The sequence below is a fragment of the Caloenas nicobarica genome, chromosome 4 (assembly GCF_036013445.1).
Source record: "Caloenas nicobarica isolate bCalNic1 chromosome 4, bCalNic1.hap1, whole genome shotgun sequence".
In the NCBI taxonomy this organism is placed as follows: domain Eukaryota; kingdom Metazoa; phylum Chordata; class Aves; order Columbiformes; family Columbidae; genus Caloenas; species Caloenas nicobarica.
This window is the reverse complement of record NC_088248.1, coordinates 67,690,285-67,714,352: the sequence shown is the minus strand read 5'-3', so window position 1 is coordinate 67,714,352 and position 24,068 is coordinate 67,690,285. Positions and strand designations below refer to the sequence as shown.

Here is a 24,068-nt window from a genome sequence, read left to right as displayed (position 1 = left end):
CCTGGTATTCCCTGAGGCACTGCTCAGACAGCTTTTTGATCTGTCCTCTAAATGCGTCCAGTATCATCCAACCTGATATACAGAGTAAGAGAAACCTCTTCAGTGTGCTGCAGTGCACGACTTCACTGTGGGGAAGGATCCTATTCAAAAGCCCACCCTGCAGCTGCTTGACAGCACCCCCGTTAAAATGAGTTTCTGTTCAGTGCTACCTGCTGTCGCTCAGAGCAGCAGCAATTATTTTGTGCTGCTGTTTGGAGGAAAAAATCCGCAAGTGGCAGCTCCTTGTGCCCAAACAATTATTTTTAGTGTGATCGAAATGATATTTTGCAATTCTGCAGGACTTTTTTTACCAAGGAGCTAAAATATTTTGCAAACTCTTGCTTACAGTGCCTCACAGTGCTCATGTGAGTCAGGCAAGTCCCTACAATTTTCCTATATAAGTAGTCCTGAGCCTTGCAGAGGTCGTATAGATAATCTGCTGTTTTACACTGAGTTAAAGTCTCAGTTCAAAAGGAGTCAGAAGATTTGCCCCCATCCTCTTCAAGTCCTCTGAATTATTTTCTCTGAGCTGCAGACTGTAGTTTTTCCTTTACCTTGAAAAGCCTTTTGAGGGCATTGATGTGCTATTTTGTTCTCTTTGAAGTGCTTAGTGAGGGAAGAGTAGGATTGTAGAAATAGTTGCTTTGCAACCAGACAAAAAATGTTGCCACTTCAGTTTTAAAAAAGTGAAATAGTGCTCCTTTAGATTTTTTTTTAATTATTATTAAATCCAAAAATGACACACTGGTTAATATAATACTAGAAGTAATCTTTTGTAAAACCAGCACTTCACAATCATAACAAAAATATTTATTTAAACTTCCAGGAGACAGAGATGTTACTACCCTAGGTAAATTAAAACAGGCGTAATCTTCCTTTTGACTTCACTGAGTTGCATCATTCGTCTTGAGAATTACATGGTTCATAATTTTTCCAGCGAAAAATATGATTACTGAGTTCCTGTTCTTTCTTCAGTATACTGCAGTCTAGCTGCCATGAAGTGTAATAGGATGAGCTATTCTTTATCATGCAGTCAAATTATTTGGTTGTGCTCTTTTAAGGGTTGCTGTCTTCAAAATAAGTCTTGTAACAGCCTCGCTTCAAAAAAGCTGCACAGTTCATGCCCTTGTGAACCATAGGGTGTGATATTGCAAGTACCTACACGTGGTGTAACTCTTCCTCTTGAGGTGATGGAGTCAGGGAGCATGCAGGCTGTGCTGAGCCCTACTGAAAAAATTCTTACTTAAAATGTGGTAGATAGTATCTTGCCTTTCTAGTGCACGAGCACAGCTTCCAAAGCCCATTTATATGGCTTTGAAAGCTTGAAAATAATTAGTCATCAAACTTCAAAAAACTCTGTCTAGCTTAATGCACCGCGTGCAGAGATATTAAAAGATCCAGTTTGGTATCTGTTTGTTGTTCAGTCCCAAACTTAGACAGCTCTTACTGTAACTTGTTGTCAAATTTCCCATCCTCCAGATAAGATAAAAGCTAACTAGGAAAGAGATATAAACAATATGATACTTTTCCTGAGAATCTCTTGAAAAGGGAGCACAGTCTGACCTCTGGTCAGTTGGCTCCACACACACAAGGTTAAAAGAGCTGCCTACCCTGTCAGCAGCCAAAAGACACAAGGAAGTTTTTGTGGTTAACGCTCAAGTTCAAAGTAAACTTTTCCAGATTCTTTCCAAGTTAAATAAAATCCAGGGAAGAGTTCACGATTCTGGTTTTTCACTGTGCACTGACCAGTAGAGCAGATCATGGCCTGCAGCTGCTTGTGGCAGAAGACAAAACCAAAAGTCTGAAAAATCCCTCTGTCTGGTAGTTTTCTCTGGGACCTTATTTGAAGTTCTTCAATGTTCTTCAAAGTTCTTCAAAGGCAAACCTTGAAAGACAAATTCTTGGCGAAGTCTCATTTTAGAGATTTTTATTATAGGCTATATAAATTACTAGTTGGAGTTCCTACAAATGGACTTTCTCCATGGGTCTTCAGTTTGCTTTATTTTAAGTACTTATTTTTGTATGCAAAATGTGAAATACAACTGCTCTTTTTGTGCTTGTCCAAATCAGTGGCAGAGTTATAAATATAATTTAAATGTGCATCAGCTTGTATGAGTGGGCTGCAGGAACCTTTTCCCTCATTTCATCCTTAATCCTTCCCTTTCGAGCAAGTTAGAGGTGATGGCTTTGCAAACTGCTCCACCCAGGTGATCCCTGCATCGAGCAGTTTGTGGATTTGCTGTCCCCTGGTACTTGTGCTTGCATCCTGTTTTCTTACAAGTTTATTCCTCTTAATCAATGCTTCCTCCTGATTCCCCGCTGACACCCTACCCTGTCCCTGAAGAGTGACTTTCTGTGGGTATGATGCCAGCACCAGGAGGTCACTGCTCATGAAGCAGTTATTCATGCAAGTAATATATGAATAAGAGTTTTTAATAATATGCTGATTTTAAGTAAATGCAGAATTGATAAACTGTGAAAATCACTTGAAAACTTTCCTTTTTGTTTTAAATTTTAAAAATCCAATTGGAACATAACTTTGAGATGAATATTTTTAAGGTTATTTGAGTTGTAAAAGATCTTACTGAAGTAAGTGTCTACCACTGCTCTTTGCCTTCCAAGTTGGAGTGGCATTGAGGCTTCTTCCATTTAGTAGGGGTGGCCAAGCATCTGGGCAGCAAGCAGGAAAGACAGAGGGAATTAATAAATATGCAGTGAAAACCTGTCACCCCTTCTTTCCTTCCAAGAGCAAAGCAGGAATCAAGAAATTGAATAACCTTCTGGTTCCGTGTCTGAGGACAATTTGACTGCAAGCTGGTGGTGATGCACCAGATTTTTAGTGATGCCATAATTTTTCCCTTACTTTTTGGAAGGACCATAGGCTATCATCACATGCAGTTGTGATTTCGGTTTCTCAGCTGCTCTGACTTTTCCTTCAATGAGAAATCACTGTTATTGTCTATACAGTGGTAATGGCTGAATAGTTTTTGATTTTTATTTTTTCACCAATTGTGAAAATAACAGACACAAAATTTAGAACGGATCGGTTAGTGTATCATCATAAGATACACAGCACGCTGTTCTGACCTGGTCTGGCCTGCTTCTGCTCCTGTGGAACTCAGTGACACTACCCAGTTGACTTCAGTGGTGCATGTCAAGGCTGGCTTTGGTGAGGGACCAATGACCATGCATCCACTGCTTGTCAACAGAGGCAGAGACCACCTCCATGGGCATGGCCAGGACAGTTATGGTAATCCAGCAATTTTATGGTTATAAAACTTCCTTCCCCTGAAGGCAGAACTTACATATCTAGTGCTTTGAGCTGCTGCACTTCTTTTACCTCCAAAAAACTTGCTGTAATTTCATCATTACTAGCCGTTAAATTTGTTTTCCATCCACACTAAAATAACAACAGCAACTTAACAACCATATTATGTTAGAATAAATGTCATGTTTGGCTTCCAGTTGCTTAACAGTGCTGTAATTTAATTGGATTTTACAAGTCCCAAAAAAGTAGAGCTTTACTTTTTTGTTTGCCAAGCAGCACTATAATGCCATAGAGTGTTTTTGGGGAAATAAGCTAAGAGGAAATTAAAGGCATCTAGTGAGTATTTGTCAAAACAAGTGGAAAAATGAATACGGATCAATCCTATGGATATCTTGAAATTTGGTGAAGTGACTATGGCATTATAGATCCATGACTTGATAATCCAACCTTGTCTGCATAAATATAAAATGCTGTGGCATGTTACCTGTGGGAGAATTTTGCAATTAATAACCAAATTTCAGCATCTGTTTTTGTCACTTATATATGCAGGAATATTTGACTTAACCAAAACATCTGGTTTTTGGCCTAGTCCTGCTTTGAAATATTTTAAATGCTACTGAATGATTTCATTGCTGGTTTCAGGGGCAGGCTATGAGCCATAGCATTAAACTTCTCGGAAACTTTATTGATAGACTATTCGGTTAAGGCTACACAAAACAAATTACAAGATTGTGGATGTTCTTATCCTTTTATTTTCTTCGTTAAAGTGTTTTTAAAAGAGAAGCTTTAGTTTCAAAGTGTTGCAGTTTAATCTGATGTTATCTGTCAGATATTCATTATTGATGAGATGTCCAGTACACTGTGATGAAAAATAATAGGTTTTAGAAAAAAAACATGTATTTATAACTGTTGGATTAACAAGTCATTCTGAACAAGCTTTTATGCTTGAAATACTCTGCTTTCCATTTTTCCTTTTATCTGCTTTCTTTGCTCTTCCCCTTGGAGGCAGTGAAAGTGGTCGGAGCACTCCAAGCTTATCCATGTACTCAGACAGCAAATCTTCACCTTCTGTCTATCAGCAGGCTCCTAGGCATTTCCATATTCCAGGTAGGCATTCGCTGCTTAGCTTTTGATCTTCAATTGCTGGCATCTGGTTGTTCTCTTCTGAATATATTTTTTTTTTGGCAATGATTTGTGAACTTCGAACTGCAAGAGAAAAAATGTTTGATGAGAGAAAATCTGTTGACTGTTAAACTTCGTCTCAGAAATAAAGGAGTAAGAGAGCTCTGTGCTTATGTACGCTTAAAAAATTGTGTTAGAGGCGGCACATGGTGACAAAGGTTATTAAGCTTACAAAGATGCAATTATTTCTAGTGCCACAGCTGCAGGGGGTTTTGGTTTTGTTTCTTTCCTTATCCATTTACTTTCTGAATCAGAGAGTCATATTGACATAGACTTCAAAAACAGCTGAAGGACTCTGGCCCACCTGGAAGCTCTGCTGTGGCTTTGTCTTTGCATATGTGCTATACTATTTAAGTTCATGTTTATTTTACAAACACATTAAACTTATGTCCACACTGTTTAGCTGGAATAGTTTATTTATGTTTAGCTTCTGGGCTTAACATTTTAATGAACATACCATAATTGGGAATTACTCAGGTCTGTAGTACTAAGTAAATCTGATGTCTGTACAACACGGATTGTGGCTCTGGGGCTTTCAAAAAATTCCTGGAAGGGCAGGTCAGCTATACAATTCAAAATATAGACAAACTATAGAATTCCCTGTTAGAATATTGGGAATTTCCAGTATAAACATCTATATCTAAACATGTACACTTTCTTCATAATTAATGGGAAAATCCCTTTTCAAGTGTGACTATTATAGTAGTCCGTTGTACATTTATGTTAATTTTGTTTTAAGTAGTGACAAGTGTAGCCAATTTCTCTTTGATGTCTCTGGAATATACATCGGTAGTGCAGATATAAGCACCTACATTTCAGCAAATGGATGCCACTTGAGGTGTCATAAATCATTTTGAGGGACTTAGGGGGGAATATGCTGCATAGGTAGGTATAGCCCATGTTTTAAATAAGTAAAGATGATGGGTAAGGCTTTATTCTCTTGTAATAGCCAGCGAATGAGAAAACAGTGAGTAATGAAAGCATAGTCTTTGCTCAGGTGTTTGCATTTTAGTGTTGATGAGAGGAGACAAGAGCAGCATGGTCTGAAGTGCTTACTCACTCTTTTATTCTTTCCTTTATCTTTTTTCTTCCTCAGACACTGGTGTAAAAGATAACATCTATAGGAAACCTCCTATCTACAAACAGCATGGTACAGTCTGCTTTTCTCTCTAGCAGTTTCCTCTATGTGTCTGTATGTATATTGACTTCCAAACCAGTTTGCTGTAGTGTGTGCATTACATTATGTCCTTGTAATCTCAAATAGAAAAGGAAAGAAAAAAAAAAACCAAAACAACATGAAAATTAAGTAACATTTTGTATAACATGCTGTCCAAGGATTCAGTGAGTTCTCTAAATCTGGGATAATGATATTTTGATTTGTCTCGGAAATTCAGAGCTGATACTGACTTCAAAGCAGTTTTCTTATTTATTGAATGATATAAAACATGTAAGTGTTGAAAGTTGCTCTCCTGTTTTCAGACCATACCTTGGGATATCTAGTTTTTGTAAATAATTCTGGCTTTTGCATTGTTGGGGAAAAAATGTTCATTGGTAAGTGGTGTATATGAAATATCTGCTTTTCATGTTCACATTCTTCAATCTGTAAAATATCAAGGACAACTGTAGTCGCACCATGGCAGTTAGGAACAAATTCAGTAGCTGATAACATCAGCAAGATACAATTGGAAAACCTTTGGTAGACCCAGCAACGAGATGGTTGTCTGAGTTTCTGAACAACAGAAAGAAATATGTGATGTTTTATGCCACAGAGATTCCAACGTAAGACCCTAGTCAATATGAAAAATAGAAATATAAAGTCTGCATTCTTCTGTTATTATTTTTGGTGTATATTTCACTAATTAACACCAATACCATTTCCATGTTGGTGTCAGTGTCTACTGTGTTCTCAGTGATGTTTGACAATGATCTTGATTCGTGGTGCAAGATTAGTGATAGAAAATTCATTTTCTCGACTGAATTGCACTCTTAATATTTGTAAACAAATATATAGGGATTCTGCTGCAATAAGGGTGCCTGAAAAGTGCAGAAGTACATTTCTGCTTTAAAGAGCCATGAGTGGTATACTCCAGTACTCGGAAGCAAAGGACAAAAATAAACATAAAATATGAGATATAAATCTGCCCCACACCAAAACCTTTAATCATGATTGCACCCCTGCTTGGGAACAAGTGAGAGAATAAAATAAACACAAGAGATGGAGAAAAGAAGGCTGAGGGGCGACCTTATTGCTTTCTACAGTTACCTGAAAGGAGGGTGTAGCATGGAGGGGGTTGGTCTCTTCTCCCAAGTAGCAAGTGACAGGACAAGAGGAAATGGCCTTAAGTTGCACCTGGGAAGGTTCAGATTGGATATTAGGAAACATTTCTTCACTGAAAAGTTTGCCAAGCATTGGAACAGGCTGCCCGGGGAAGTGGTGGAGTCACCATCCCTGGAGATGTTTAAAAGATGTGTAGATGAGGCTCTTATAGACATGGTTTAGTGCTAGAGTTAGGTTATGGTTGGACTTTGTGATCTTGAGGGTCTCTTCCAACGAAAATGATTCTATGTTCATCACACTGTGAGCTAAGGCACTTGGGAGCTAAGGTATCTTGGGGGATACAGGTGGGAGAACAAAGCTCTGCCACTATTTGGATAAAGTTCTAGTTTGGATCTGATACAGTGACAGAAGAAAGAAAATTGTCAGCTGATGTCTCCCAGCTGAGCGAGTCAGCCTGTGCACGTGCTCTGTAACTGGTACTTCATGCTGAAGTAGCTGCACATTCGGATCATCCAGATTTTGATAACTTCTGCGGTTTTTCTGGGTATGGTTTTGAGCAAAGTCAGACTTGCTGACATTTCAGTGCACTTCAGATGTTGGTCTTTGAGAGACACTTTCTGCTCACAGTATCCTCATCTTGGACAAACTAATGTTACCTCTTAGGCAAAAAGATAGTATCTGTTTATTTTAGTGCTTGATGTAGTGTAATCTGCCAACTTTATAGTCTTCCCAAGCTCTCTAATTCCTCCTTGTCTTTAGATATACAAGTCATTTGAGGCAACTATTCTACTGATAAAGGAAAAAGTTGAATACTATAATGATATTTGGAAAGATCAGGAGCAAACACAAAGTTCCACTCATCTAGTGTAAATTACCACAGCTTCACTGATTTTTCAGAAGCTGCTGATGTGGCTCCAATGTCCTGTATCCTGGCTGTGTCATTAAATTTTATAGATATTTTTGGTTTGCAAAGAGGATTCTAAGCAGCAGCTTTTTTTCTTCCAGAACAGGCATTTTTATATCAATTTTCCATCCGTCAGATATGCAGTCGAAGTCTGAATTATGTCAACTTTGCTCTGCTGTGTGTTCCTCATAATTACTAGAGTGAGCGAAGAATTTCATTATCAGGTCAGCAATCTCTATAGGTTAACAAGAATATATGTTTTAAACTTTCTTATATCTGAAAGGTTGCGTTGAAATTACGTGCTCATTGTTTTTCTACTGAAGAACAAAACATAATTTACTCTAATTTAAAAAAAAATCCTTCCAATGAAAAGGAAATAAAAATTTACCTTTATTCTGGAAGGGCTCCCAGCTAAAGCATGAACACACAAGCAACTGATGATTCAGCTCCTCAAGCTGACAGGACACTGAACTGATAGATGCTGAAAAGGAGCCAGAGAACATTCCTTCGTTAAAGAGACCAAGTTTGAACAAACAAGCACAAAAATGTTCTTTAAAACAAAAACTGCAAGAAGCTCTTCCAAAACATTTGGCTTTAAAAGGTTTCAGTTACAGCAGTGCCCAACAGATTTGCTGTAGCTACAACTTCTGTGTTTCTATTATAAACAGTCAGCTTCAGAATGAAAAGAAGGTGGTGGAAGAACGGGACACACAAGAGATCAGGCTGAGAGACGGGGTCAGAAAGTGAAGAGTGTGGGAGCCTGCGTGGTCATTCTTGTGTGTGTGTTCTGGTTTCAGAAATATTTGAACATCATTCAAAGTTTAAAAAAAATTGAAGAGGTTTACTCCTCAGCAATATTAGCACTGATCCATGTGAAACAAGCAGTTCACGCTTGGGTTCACAGGAGAAGCAAACATCCCTTGTAGCAGTGAAGCTAATGCTCAGTACTGATGAAATTCAGGCTACTCAGATGATGTGTTGTGTAAAGAACTCTGAGGAACTCGGGAGGGACAGGTCTTCATGGACCTCATCAGTTTTGGTTGTACTCCTCTGGATCTCCGTATAAAACCTTGGTGTAGCAGTTTGAAGTCAGATGCTCTCAAGATCCCATGGAACATCAGAAATCTCTGAATAATGGTTTGGATTAAACTTGTTTTCCTTTAAAACGTCAATGTCCTGAAAGAAAAACTATTTCCAAAAAGGCGTCAGATTCTCTATGTGGATTTCTAATCTGATTTAGTGAGAGCAAGATCCATACATATAACCTGGAACAACTCATTGACTGGTGGTTTAGGGTATGCTCCCACAACACCAGTGAACCAGGTTTAAGTCCTTCTTGCAACATAAGGACTTTATTCTTCATCTGTCATATATGGATATTTCTTTATATTTCTTTCTCAGAGAAGCAGGTTGCCACTTTGGAGAATGCCCTTGTCAGGATACTATTAGCTAACTGTGAAAACTTCAAGTTTTTTCATAATGCTATTTTTACTTATGACCCGGTTTTGTTTTGCAACATTAAATTGAGAGGAAAAAACCCAACCAACTGAACAAAAACTCTACAGTTACAGATTTTCACCTCTAACCCGTAGGTTTTTTCCTTACTGCAATTTGTCATTTTTTAAGTATTACCTCCTTGACAAAACCAGTTAAGGTCAGGATGTGAGCTGTGTAATGGCACCAGAAAATAAAACGGAATGGTACTGAAATGCTAATGGTGGTGGCCTTTTGTCCATGTTGTTTAGATGGAGGGCAGATCCTCTGCAAACGTGCTGGCTGGGGAAGCACGGAGGGCAGAGTTGTTCCCAACTTGGGGGAGTGTTGGAGCACTTCTGATGGGGCAACTTGATCTTTTCCTCGCTTCTGTCCCTGAGAGTCTAATCTGAGCCTTAACTTTTGTATTGTCATACTATTTTTATTATTAATAAATGTTTTCTATCTGCATTGTGTTGCATGGGGCGCTCATGTTAGCCTTGTGCTCAGGCATTGCAGACAACCCCGTTGTTAGGATGACTTGTCATGGGCCTAAAATTATGCTAGATCATTGCATTACTCCAGTTTTGTACCATTAAACTCTTCCCAAAACAACACAGAATGATATTACACAAAGGCAAGTAGGACTCAAATTTTGGGAAGCTATCTGAAATGGTGTGAAATTTTGGACAAAATCTTTCTGTAAAATTCTGAGGTAAAACTCAGTGTCTGGAACAATACTCTAGGACATAAATGACAAGGAAAAACACTTTTGATGGTTGAGAATGATCTAATTAATAGCTTTTAGGTTTTTTGAATTTTTCTTCTCAGCATGTTGGAAAGTTACAAAAAATAAACCAACACTAAAATATCAGCATTTTTTTTTTCCTTAAAATACTCTTAAGAAGGCAATATAGTCAGAAAAGTGGTTGGTCACAGGACTGTGAATTTTTGAGTCTGACACAACCTCTCTTGCAGATTTCATGAAGAGATAATATTGCCCATCCTTTAGGAAAATGCAGGAGGCCCAGGTGTGCAGACCACAACATGTAATCATATGTACTTTCATGGTCATGGTAACACAGAAGAATGGAGAAATTACTGCACTGTGTGCAGTGACCGTATAAATCTGTCCCTAAGTTATGGTTATGATGTAGGTTCTTTCCCTCCATTCATTTCCCAGAAATAGTTTCTTCCTAAAAAGGTAGGTTCAAAATCCAGGAGGAGTATATTGTCTAAGTTTACTGTATGCCTGAAGAATGAGAATTATTGTAATAATTTCAAAATGATTTTAAGTAATTTGTGAAACCATAGCTCTACAGATCAAATTTTATGCCCAGCTCTGTTTTTGTTATGTCTTTGTTTTGTTGTTTGTTTGTTTTGTTTGTTTTTATTATTAGTTTGGTTTTTTCTCTTAAAAATATTTGGAACATAACCACTGCCAAAACAGAAGACAAAAAAGTTGTAACCTGTTCTAATTTTTTAAATTAACTTAATCTTCCAGCAGCAAGAAGATCAGAAGGAGAGGATGGAAGCTTGGATCAGGACAGTAAGAAGGTAATCATCAGAAAGGACAAAAGGGAGTAGTTTATTGATCTTTCTTGAGGCAGCTGTTTTTTAAAACATGTTCATACATAAAGATACGCTTTCATATAACTGAAATAATCATTACTACTCTTAGGTCTTTCCAAGAAGATAGAGAAAAGCTTAATCCAGAGAGTTTAGAATATATATTCTTCAGTAAAGAAAGAAATAGGGATATTGAGATTAAGAGCAATAAGCTCATGGATTTTCACTCAGTCTCAATATATACACTGGTGATTCAGCTAAACCTGCGGACTCTTACTTAGGGTGCATATTAACGTGCAAGAAAAACATTAACAGAAGATTAATTATAAAAAATGACATAGTGCAGAGTCTAAAGTGGGGTGCAGTGGTTCAGCATAAAGAACAGAGAAACTGTCCTCAGCCCAGCTGAAAGTTAAAAGTTTTTGGTAGCTGTGGCATCTAATGGAGTCCCATGACATAGTCAAGTTTTAGCATTTGATAAATGATGGTACAAATTGCAATGAGTATGAATATACAATCGATTCACAAGACTTCCCAGATGAGAGAAGCAGGAAAGCTACATTCAGATGTTAAATCCTCAATCCTATAATGGGCTTTTACTCTCTCCAGCTAAAGACCAGTTGGCTTATTCTGAAAGGTGATATGGACACCAGAACTAATTCCCCTGATTCAGAGACCCGGTCCTTGTCTCTTACTGCCGGAGCTGACAGAGAAAACTTCCCGAGAGCACAGGAGGGCACGACTACCAGCTACTCCCGTGAGTACTGCTGCCTGTGTTCAGTGGATGGGATGGTAGTACCAGGCAGATGGTTGATTAGTGCTAATGACTCCTTGATACAAGCTATGTATTTTGAATATTAGTAGAGTCATTTCTCTTGTATCATGATAAAGCATAAAGATCACTTTCCTCCATAGATAAAGTTAGAATAAGCATTTTTTAATATTTCTCACAATTATAAGTTCACAGAAACCTTCCAGATATATAAACCATTAATTAATCAGGTGGAATAATGGGATAGTTTTGTTGCTAAATACTGGTCTGAAGACCATATGTCCATGTTTGCTGTCAGTACCAAAAGCATGTTGTACGCATTTCTTACTCCACATTTCAGCAAGTCAGGCAGTGAAGGAAATGATCATGAGAACTGAGTCTGAATTCTACTTTTAGATTACATAAATGACAAAAATTAGATTAAATTAATTTTAACAGATTAATTTTAACTGGGCCATTCCTCTCCCAGCCTCCTTCACTTTACACCGTATAGCAGTAGCAGGTCATCTGGGGTAAACAAGTTGGGGAAGCAGTTTTCCAAAAGAATGCATCCAATGCGAGGCATGTCTGGCAGAAGGGCTTGGATGTCACTCTTGTGGGCATTTTGGTAATATGATAGCTGGCTCCATCGACTTATATTAAGGAAATTATGGCTTAGCTATGCAAGGAAGAGGAAAAACAGATGCTACAAAGTCTGTCACAAGGCTGTAGCAAGATAAAGTAGAGAAGTTATTTTGGATCATCCGTCTTTCTGGTCTAACCTGAAGGGATTTGGTTCCTTAGTCCTCACCAGACGTTGCATAAATGTGCATGAGGTGTATTGTAGGATTCCTCGTGCAGAAGCAACCAAGTCTGACCACCTCACACACTTAAGGTTTAAGTCATTGCCCAGAAATGAACACCTAAACCTTTCATTGTACTACACACATCAAGCATGTATGGAAGCTTCCTGGAGTTGATGTGATGCTTTTCTACATATGTATTGAGAGAGTAGTGCTTTTGTGCAAATTTTAAGTTGGGGGAAGTATGTAGCACACCAAGAACTGTGTTATACAGGAACAACATATGGTGTAAGGTTTTTTTCGTGAGAATATTGCAACACCTGTTGCTCTTTTATACCAACCAGCATTTATTTTATGTGGTTTTTGTTATCTTAGGAATGTGGAGCTATTAAAACTGGAAACATCCTAAGTAATTCCTTCTCAACTCAGTGTTTCCCTATTTAGTTCTGAGTATTTGTATAGTCTGTCACATGCCCTGTCGGCCATGGCAGAGTAGTTTCTGTCTCCTGCACTTATGGTTGAGAACTCTGACATTCAGCCCTATCCTTGTGGCGTAGTCAGCGAGTATCAGAGAAAAACTTTTCAGCTCTAGGTTTGGTGCCAAGTGGTTACATGCAGAGTAGAGGGGCTAGCAGGCATCAGACTGTGAACCTCTGTGCAAATAGTCCTGCATTAATCTGTCCAGTTTCTGCGCAAACCACAGAAGGGTTACTCTGCTCAAGAAGATATTTAGCCACCTTATGTTAGCTATATACCCAGAAGAATACATCTAGTAGCAAAGCACATCGGTATGAGGCTTGTGTACTTAGCAGGCATCTAGAGTGGAACTTGCATCTCCTTACATCCCCGTGTGTTAATGTGTCTTGTTTCTATACGCGTAGATGTTTAACAGTTAATCATTTACCATAATTCATGATTTTAAGTGTCACATATTCAGGAAAGCAGGCATCTTGTGAGCTCTGTAACCCTTTCTGTTCACACGTCCCTAATGTGCTGAATAACAGCCTCAGAATATCCAGGTTAGAGTGAATGTCATACTGGAAAAAGCAGGAGCTGTATCCACGGAAAGAGTAGCTGATGTTCAGATAGTGCCTAATTAGAGATAAAGATTGCTTTATCTTGGCCAGTTACTCCAGAAAATTTCCTGGAATGGTACAATGGCAGTTGGGTGTGATAACAAGCAGTATGTGGTTGTTGTCTTTTAGTGCTGTATTTTTGATTTATATTAAAAAAAAAGAGAGAGAGAGAAGCGGCAAAATAAAACAGGTTTAATTTTGCAATTAAATTCATGGGAAATGGAAGCTAAGTGAAATACAGTTCCCGCTGGAGTCAGTGGCTCTTTTCTTGCTAGCTTTTTTGGGCTATTTCAGCTTTTATTTGCCTCTTTTTTTCCAGCTGACCACACGATGTCACTTGTGCCCGCAGATGTGGCTCAGTCCTGGCAGCCTGGCAGGCAGCTCCTCAGCTGATATGTGCTAAAGTCAATTGTGTTTGTTTTCAAACCGTAGTCTTTACCTTAGCGCATTTTTCCCTGGTAACTGAGTAATACTATTTGGTGATACAACAAAACCATCCCACCCATCTTCTCTGTAGGCAAGAGGCAAAGAAAGTGAACTTTGCACTGATGTTAGCATCAGCATCTTTTTCCAGGCAGGACTAGAGATGACAATTTTGTTGCAGACACATTCACTCTGTCTCAAAGGTGTTATACTCTTTGCCCTCTGGTGTTGTTACCATTCAGATAACAAGCAATGATAAGTTTCCAGTTTCCAAACTGGAATAGGTAAGGGATCCATCTAATACAGTGTTCATCATTATGTCTCTATATCAGACATGGAAACCCTCTGAAGGACTGAAAACAAAAGTTATGCCTGTAGTTTACAGCGCTCCTTAGATGGTGGTTGACTATAGTTCTAAAACACCTCTTGCTTTTATAGATCATCTACATTTTGCTAGCTTAAATAAGTCAAGCTCATCATTCTTTCCTGCAATGAGCTTTCATTGCCCCAGTTATTCTGTAGGTCACTGGTCTGGTGGAGTTAATTTAAAGCCCTTGAACACTAATGAAGAACAGCACAAAAGGTATCTCCAAGATCTCCTGTCACTGCCTGAAAATACTACAATTATTCCCATATCTTGTATGTATCAGGACAGACATTTCCAACTTTCGGTTATTTTTACACTTCTATTAGCAGCTCAAGGTCATAACTGAGCTGTGTATCTAAGCCTGTCTCCTTCTCGATCATTTACAAATGATGAGCTCTCAGTTTAAATAGTAGAAATTTGGGGTATTTCTTAGTCTCCAAGTACATGACTTTCCCCATGAATTATTAAATATTATGCCATTTCTATTACCCAATTTGTTCAAGGTTATCCCAGTTCTTTATGATCTCCTGATCCTCCTCTACATTGGTAGTGCTTTATAATTTTGTGTAGACAGCAAAGTATATTAGCCCATTATTATTTTTTGTGTCCAGATTATTAGTCAAAACATTAGGCAGTTCCAACTCAACACTGTCCATGTTGACGCTTTTCTGTATCAGCTCTGCTGAGTTCTTACTACCCATCTCTTACATTTCAATATTTTCTTACTGACCCTATAATTCCTCTGATAAACTCCATCTTCTTCAGATCTTCATTTAATTTCATGTGCAGCCAAATGCCAAACACTTCAATGATATCACATTAGATGAGATAAAATAAAATTTATGTTGTGCAGAAGTTATTCCTCTTAACAAAACAAGCTACCAAGCAAGTCTGGCACTGTGTCTTTAACTTATGTCAAACCAATTAAAATCTATGTGAATGTAATTGATTTTCTCTTTACTTTGATGATTTTGTTCAATCTTTCCTTAATTTTTCTGCTGGAGGCAAACTGATTGTTCCTCATCTTTTCCCCCTCTTAAATATAAAAACTGTAGTTGCTGTTCTCCAATGGTAAGAGGTATTGGACTTGCAATTCGATGTGACCTTATCACTCCTGTTGAAGTACATTAAGTGCTTTGAATTATGTTTCCATCATGACTGTGACTCATTGGCATACCCTTATTCCGTTTGGTTTCCCTGCTTGCTCAGTACTCTACTTTTTGTTCCTAAAAGCAGAGGCGAAATATTCCTTCAGTCTTGGAGCCCTACCTTGGTTACCTTTCACCCCTGCTGTGTACTGACATACTGTAACTCCCCGTGATCCCGTTTCTTCTTTCCTTGTTCTCTTTTTATTTGGATAGCTGGAGAACCTTTTGCTATTTGTTTTAATATCATTTTCAGTATTTAACTCAGCTTGACTTCTGGCAGTTCTCACTTGATCTCGGCACATTGTGAACTCTTTGCTGATCCATCTTTTGTTTTTTCTTTCTGTATGCTTATTCCTAATCATCTCCTTAGGGTATTTATTAATCCAGTGGGGTCTGGATTCCCTTCCTGCATTACCCTTTGGACACAGATTGCTAACGTTTTTGACAGAAAGAAATATTGTACATTCAGTTCTGAGAGCTAACTGACTTCTCTAACTCTTTGCCTCAATTTATGAAAATTTCCTACTGGAATGAAGAATGTTTGTTACAGACATGTTTGTTCATCTTCTGTTTAATTTAAACTGATTCAGCTTGTCATTTCTCTACAACGTAATTTTTATTAACCAAAAACTAAGCTGAAATACTTTTTGTACTTTCACTGACAAAAGGAAGTTCCAAACTTTCTTATTAGACTCTCAGTATTAAAAGTAAGGCTCTACAGTTGTTTCATAGCTACCACAAACAGTGTCATCACCATATTACATCCAGTTTGTTAATGGTGACACCACTTTGTCAATTGTGTCTATCTTAAAACATTCTTGAGTGTTGATACTCTCAAGGATTTACTTTATCCCCTGTCGTATCTTCATTTATGCTTTTTTTTTTCCACTTGAAGCAGTAGAAGTTTTAAAGAAAGCAAAATAATTTTTGATTTTTTTTTAGTTGTATGATACCAGCTGTATGTATGTATGTATGTATGTATGATACCAGTTGTATATCTTTTTTTAAGAAACAAAACCAGACCGCATACACCTTGATCAGAAGTGGTGTAACTCTCAGATGATGGTACCTTTAATCCCATTTTCTAGTCATGGTTTAACACCAAGTTGAAGGGCAGAGATTTCACAAGCTCTCAAATCTGCTTTGCATCACATAGCTGCATAAGACTTCCATAACATGCGTCCCACAACTTTCTTCATGTCATGCCTGGTAAGGTGATTGCATCCTGGCATGCTGTTATTTATAGACATTGTTACACATGTTAGTGTACATTAAATACAGAGAAAAGGCGAGCACTGCTCAGTTATATTTCATCTGGTTAACAGAATGTACATATTGATCTTGTAATTGCTGTTTCTGGTTGTTTTCTTGAATTCTGTGTTTTAGTAGCCTGTAAATGATTTATAAAAATAATATGGCTGTATGTTATGTCTTTTATAGGATTTCCATACTCTAAATCTGCTTCTCTACCTGGTTATGGAAAGAATGGCTTACATCAGGTAGGTGTACATTTATATGCATTCTCCAGGCAATAGTGTATCATAAATACGCAGCTTAGTATTTAGTTGAAAATCTACTCAGTAATAACACTTCAAAGGTGTTTTGACTGCCAGCCCAGTCTGACAGATTCATACCCTATGCGGGTTACAGTTTGTCTGTCTACAAGAATAAGACAGACTGAGGCTTCTCTTTTTAATTGTGTGTTTCATGAGCATTAGGAGTCTTGATTCTCCTCCCAAAACAAATGAAGGTCCAAAATGTACAGGCTGCATGTATTAATAGATCACAGTATAGCTTGAATTAATGATAAGAGAGGGTTAGGCTTATAATTAGGCAAGTAATGATCTTAGAGCAAAGGTGGAGCAGCCCACATCCATTGCATTTGTTGAACCATCTGTTCTTTTTTTTTCCAGGTGTGCATATATATATGTACAAATGTATATCTTTATATATGTATAAACATGTGTATATATAAGTGTATACACACACACAGTCATCATACTTCTAAGGCAGGGAGGGAGCAACGCAAAGAGAATGGCAGGCAGCAATCTAGGAAGCAAAGGGCACACCAAAGTTATGATCAGATCGGCCTAGGGGTTCTTCTTCTAATCCTTTATTATATTTCGTGCAAGTCCTCAGGAAAAAGGTATCTTTGACACTGGTGTCTCTTTCTTTCTGGCATCCAGCACTATGGGTTCTCAGTGCATGGCTCATATTTTTAGCTACAAACCCAGGATGGTTAATAGTGATAAGTGGGCAATACATAGATGCATGGACACTTAGATTTTGAAGGTTGATTAGTGTCTAAATTACATGGACAGGACCTCATTCAAATTCCCTGCTTTCTCCAAAGGAAGATGTGAAAGCTGCAAATGTTCATAAGCATGATTAAACTTCCCCGGTGTTAAGAGTCAAACTGCAGGTCATTGGAAGTAGTTGAAGGAAAACAACTTTCAGCAAGTAGCTAAACTGATTTTTCAGCAGCTACCAAAATGTCCATCCCTTTGAGATAATATTACAAAAGTAATTGAACCTGCATTGCTTCAATACCTGACCACTTGAATTCCTCTCTGAGGGGACCAGTGGCACTGCAACTTGATCAAACAAGATCTGGGAATTTGAAAGGGCGTAGATCGTCCTTCCCATACTTAGGAGTCCACAGCTTTTTTCTGCCTTTTCAGAATAACTGTTACCAGTAACCCGAACTGAGTGAGGGACCGATTTGTGCGCAGCCACTGCACTGGTGAGGGACCAAAGCCATCAGAAGGCTTCAGAGATGAGGCCAAAGCAAACTCCATCGGCACTGGAGTTTGCTGTGCTTGCAGGCTGCAATGTGATATGAGCACAGCAGATGGCAGCATTTGTCCCATCTGGAGGATCCAATCTCACAGGGAAAACTAGGAAAGCTGAAAAGGTTGCTCATGGTCAAATCCTTGAGGCCAAAATTCTTCTCAGAATGGATGTTCTCTGCAGGTTCATACCCACGTTTGTGGTTTCTTATTTTTAATCAGCCACCCCAGTGCTGCATAACAAAATAAACCAAATCCAAATAGGGAGCTTTGCAGGTTATTGTAAATGTAGCTGTGCACACCGTTCATGGCCTAAACAAGCAAAAATGAGACTCAGGGAAAAAAAATCATGTAACAGTGCTTTTTTGATCTCCTGTAATATTTGTCATGCTAGAATTTGCCAGCAAAGAAAAAAGACGGTGAGTCAAACAAAGCTATGGCACATACACACAGTTCTCCCTGGTCTTAGTGGTTTCAGCAGTGTGAAGCAGAAAACAGAACAAGGCAAGTTTCAGTGCAGCATAAGAGATCTGGTCTGTTGTGACAACTGCAGTAAAATGTCTGCCTGGTGGCTTTCTGACACCGTTCTGCCTTATTGAAAGCTGCGAGGAATCAGAGCTCGAAAACATCCGGAAATCTTAGCCATGTGGTGTGTTGATATGACACCGCAATCTGGGAGTGATACCCAAGCTCCAGCTTTAGCTGCTCTGTGGGAGTTCACAGTGCAGGCAGCAAACTGCCCCTGCGGTGCCTCGGAGGAGCCGGGCGCTCCACACTCCATCCTCTCCTGCAGGCAGAGCTCCATCTCTGCAGCCACAGATCGGTGGGTGTTGTGAGCGCATGGGACTCCTGCCTTGAGCAAGTGGGTGAAGTTTGAATGAAACTTCATTCTCGTTCTCTCTTGCAAGTATCTGTGTTTTGATTGTGTGGTACCAGCTGGTTTTCTTTTTTCTTTTTTCTCTCAACAAGGTCCAGAGTCATTTTGTGGTGTATTTTGCTGCTACATCGATTCTTTCTTTCTCTTTCAGCCTGAAAATATGGGCCAATATGAAACGGACCAGGAGGCGAGCTGGGGGATGAAAGGTACGTTGCAATATCATTTCCATTCCAATTTCTGTTTTCTTCCTTTGAGGATGCCCATTAACATATGGCCATAAAGGGGTACTACTCTGAGATCTTCCCATAGTTTGCATAATAATGACTTGATAGAGACCCAGCTCAGTATCATGTGTATCATAAGGAATCTTCTTTTTATCTAACCAAACGTAAAGGCCTGACCAAAGTCCTGCATCATACGATGGTGCAATGATGTTGAGTCAATCCCAGCATCCTCCATACATGGCAAGAGCCTCTGGTTCTCTTTGCTTAGCAGGTGGTGGTGTCATATCAAAGAGAGGAAGACATTTAAGATAATCACTTCTTCAAGATGTATCTAATAAAAAATCCGTTATGCTTCTTGTTTGTGCTACAGTGTGGTTAAATGTACAGAATTCAAAAAGCAGAATTTATTTGCATTCATTTTTTTATTACAGTTTAAGTGGACTGTGAACTTAACATGGAGCTTGGGTTGGAATTTTCAAAAGAGCTGATCAATTTAGGAACATGCATCTACTCATGAGGAAGAGCAGGATTTTCTTTCCAAGACAATTAATCTTGTTTTAAAAATCTTACTCTAATGCTTCACTTCATGCCTCTGTGTTGATACACATCTTTGTCTCTATATTTGAATAGTTTAAAGTACGGACTTTGAAAAGTAGACTTATCTCTGGTTTCATTTCAGACCATAAAAAGGTCTACGGAAACATACTGGCTATCCTGATTACATTTAATCATCAATGTGCATAGATGACCTTGTTGTAGTCAAATCATATATAGTCATATACAGACCTAACTAGAATACTCTTGTGCTAGTTTAGATCCGGGAATCATTGTCCCTGCACCCCTGAATAATTTCTTCATTATCATTATTCCCACTGTAGTCAGCTTAAGTGCAGGATGTTGGCATCTCGGATGTTGTATTAACTCAATGGTTTTCATATATGTTCCCAAGCTGACATGCATGTAATAATCCGTATATTTTAACTATTTTCAGTAAAGGACAATAAGGGCAGGGCTTTTGGATGACAGACTGACTTAACTCTACACAAAAACCTCCTGTAAAAAGAAATGCCGAGTTTTGCCAGACATACTCACTGTGTAACCCAATGCCATCAGGAGATGGATTTTCTGTGATAAGCCTTTAATTTCAAGGGCTATTGCTTTGGTAATAAACAGTGTTATAGGCACTCAGAGCATGGGAGTCAAATGCTTACTATGCATGCAGTTATCCAACAACTATTGAGAAGAGAGAAATGTAGTAGCATAACAAATTGCTGATGTACCGACATGTTCATTGTGGTGAGTCCAAAAGAAGCCTATAAATTCTAAACTGTGAACCTGTTCTCATTCTTTTGCAGAATACAAGGTAAGAAGGGCTTTTCCAACACTGGAAGAACAATCAGATTCAGCACTTCCTAGCAAGGTTACATGTGTTCCTTTTTTAATTTTATTTTGTTAATTTTTGTGCCAGTGAAATATTTGTCAAATCAGGATGCAAGTATGTACCATTTAAATTAGTAAGTTCCCCACACTGTCATTTACACACATCAGAATCAGATTGGGCTGGAGTTCATATGCTCTTGTCTTTTTAACAGATTTATCCTTATGAAACACTTATTGTAACAAACCGAGTTCGTGTGAAATTGCCTAAGGATGTGGACAGGACCAGACTGGAGGTAGGAATGATATTTGCTTGATGGCTTTGCAAGTCTTAGTCTTGTTTGTTTACCATCTTAGATATTCCTGTGCCCAAGTAATAGCAATGAAAAAGAGGGAAGAGAGGAATAACAAGATATATTATATATAATTTCAAAACACTAGTATGTAGGCAATTTAACTAAAAAGGAATAGCAAAAAACCTGCCAAATGTCTGACCAAATGGTGTTTTACAAAGATACTGATGAAACCCATTAGTTTTGGATGATTATACAGGATATTGAAATTCAGAATGGGGCAGGTAGAAACTTGAGGTTTTTTAATTGCTGTTAAAAACACCCTCCTAGAATAACCTGAGTATTATAAAACAGCTCAATTTATCCTGCAAATATATGGACCTGTGTTTCTGGTCCATTATCTTATTCAGCCTCTCCTTCGGCTGTGTGATCCATGATCACTGTGCTATAGATTTACTGTAGCATCCACCTCTCTCACAGAGTAGTAGTGTAAGCTGGAAAAATACAGATACAATTTATCACAGAGGAAACCTTAGTTTCCAAAGGCCAAATCCTGGAACTGATGTTCAGGCAAAATTCATGAGGTTGATTTTTCTGACTGAGTAATGACAGGACTGAATAAAGGCTCAGCTAAATTATTAAACAAACATATCTTTGTGTAAATTACTATTAAGAAGAAGGCAGTTCAATAAAAATTGTGCGATTAGCAATGTTGGACCTTTGGGAAGATTTATTTTTATTTCTTTTTATATTATGATATTTAATATTTATATATTTATATATATTTATTGTATTTTTTACCTGATAATGTGACAAAAAAAGAAGAAACTTTAATCTTAAAGCACAAAAAAAAAAAACCTATGAAGCAGCAGATAGCTTCTCGTTAAAGATCAAGGTCAGTTTCTTTTAAATCATTTACCAAATTCTTATACGTGTAGTATATATTGGAAATGGTGTATGTTCTTAAATACTTCAATGTGCTTGTTGCTTGATTGCCCAGCAACTGGTATTGATTTGATTGTAAGGAAAAAGCAGCCTCAAATGTGTGCTGTTTTAAGCCTGCTGTATAGTAAGACATGATAGCAATGATAAAAAGCATAATGAGTCCAGAAAAGGGAACAGGGAGTTGGAGGGACACTCATCTGAACAGCTCCTATAAAGGATTCTTTTATATATATGCATATATATGAGTGTGTGTGTATGTTAAAAAATAGAGTCTTTGTTTAAACACATCAGGCTGGTCTGAATAGCAAATACAGCTCTAAATTGCTTTTGTAAGACGACATGTAGTTTGCTTTGGATGGATCGTGCCTGTCCTGGCTGCCATTATCCGTAACTCGCACACTGTCCTCAGCTGGGATCGCTGTTTGTTTAACACTGGAGCTGCTCACTCTGCCTCGCACCAGGTGCAGCCCAGTGCCTGGTGGCTCAAGGAGCCCGAGCACTTCGAAGATCTCACAGAGGTTGCAAAAAGAACAATAAACAAGATCTGCTTCAAACCTGCATCAGGAAGGCCATAAGGGGACCAGGCGGATCCTGCTGAATATTGCACTATGTTAAACATGTATGCCTGCAGGACAAACTCCTTTGGAGACCATCTTATGTTTATTAGGGATTGATAGGTTTTTAAAAAATTAAATTAGCAGTGGTTTAATAGGATTATAACTACTGGAGAAACAGAGGCAGCAGCTCATCTGCACGTTCAAACCCTATGCAGAGTTGAGTGACAGGCACAAACTGTTGCCTTCCCTGCCAGCCTCTTCCCCTCCTCCCTGTCCCTTCCTTCTGCATTACAAAATTGCTGGAAATAAGTAGTTTTGCATAGAAAAACAGTTTATCATTATTTGCTCTTATGGCAAGAGAAGAAGTCTTACTGTGTCCAGTATGATTAGAATATCTCACACGTGATGTTTCTGATTTCCTAATCTACTTCAGAGCAATAAGCTGGATAAATGTGCAGGAGCTAGCTTTATTTAACAGCCCTCTTGCAAGTTGACTTGAAACAGGATCTTGTTTGTGAAAGAGTTTTTTGTCAACTTTGAGTGATCTGGCATAGATGTCATGGAAAAGGCACTGTTGTTTTTCTCTGATTCCCTGTTATAATACAAGGAAGTCTCATATATTGAATGGTCCCGTCATGAAACGTGAACTCAAGTAAATGGTATTAGCTGCTTGGCTCAAATTAAGGGAGGCTGTAATGAAGGCCTCAGCTAATGGTCAAAGACCACAGGAGGGTGGAGTTTTAATGGGTGGTAGTGTTTTCCTGACTTTGCTCCCATTGTGAGTATTTTTTAGATTACGCTGTTGTGCAAGAAATTTATTTTAAGGGTTACAAAAAATATTTTCTTGTAAAAACACATATTTTTCTAAGCCCAAGAGGTATCTAGAGATTAGGAAGGCTCAACTGGTAATAAATGCATTCAAATGATACGAATTCTTTCTTCAAAAGCACATATATCTAAGTGTAGAAACACTCAGCATGTTTTCGTTTGCTTGTTTGAACTCAGCAGTGAGACAGAAGTATCCCAGTTCCTTGTGCTCCTCCAGGAGATGTTTATGCCAACAGTGAACTAATACATGCGGCATTGAGAACTAGTTATAATAAATGACCTGCTGATTTTTAAATATGTTACTGGCATTCTGACTTTTGAATGAATAGCCTGGATCTTCAGTTAGTATAAGCTGATTAGAAATGCGAGGAATTTACACTAGATAAGGATTTGGCCCAGAATTTCTTTTTAGGAATTTCTCTCTACCACAGTGCTGTTTATTCTAATGTTAGATGAACGGAGCAGCATTCCTGTGAGCTATTCTAACGGGAAATGGTGGTGAAGAATGAGTTAATTCGGACCATGAACAGAACAACAAAGCAGTAGCACAGAATTGGGTTATATTGTCTGGGTGAAGAAGAGGAATTTCACCCTCACCATGTCTGCAGCTGACACAAACTGGGGAGGACAGCAGTTGATACTCTGCTGAGCAGAGCCTCTGCTCAGAAGGACCTGGCCACGCTAGAGGAATGGGTTGACAGGGATTTGATGAAGTTAATTGAAAGTAAATCCAGATTCCTGCACTTGTGCAAGAATAACGCCATTCAACAGCACAAAATGGGGGGAACAGCTCTGCAGAAAAGTACCTAATGGTCCTGATGGAAAACAAGCTGAACATGAGTCAGCAGTGCACCTTTGCAGTAAAGGGGTTATACAGGAAAACATACCCTTCTCAGA

The 24,068-nt window shown here is 38.4% G+C and overlaps 1 protein-coding gene across 2 annotated transcripts in view; it reads left to right on the top strand.

Annotated features, from left to right (window-relative positions):
- Positions 1-24,068, top strand: part of ABLIM2 (actin binding LIM protein family member 2) — a 144,111-nt gene that overhangs the window by 105,901 nt on the left and 14,142 nt on the right. For both annotated transcript variants that reach the window (XM_065634969.1, XM_065634970.1), the window contains exons 13-20: positions 4,313-4,414; positions 5,586-5,639; positions 10,649-10,701; positions 11,323-11,470; positions 16,722-16,780; positions 19,099-19,153; positions 20,527-20,591; positions 20,764-20,844. In XM_065634969.1, the coding sequence (XP_065491041.1) occupies positions 4,313-4,414; positions 5,586-5,639; positions 10,649-10,701; positions 11,323-11,470; positions 16,722-16,780; positions 19,099-19,153; positions 20,527-20,591; positions 20,764-20,844 (617 nt within the window). The remainder of the gene's footprint in view (positions 1-4,312; positions 4,415-5,585; positions 5,640-10,648; positions 10,702-11,322; positions 11,471-16,721; positions 16,781-19,098; positions 19,154-20,526; positions 20,592-20,763; positions 20,845-24,068) is intronic.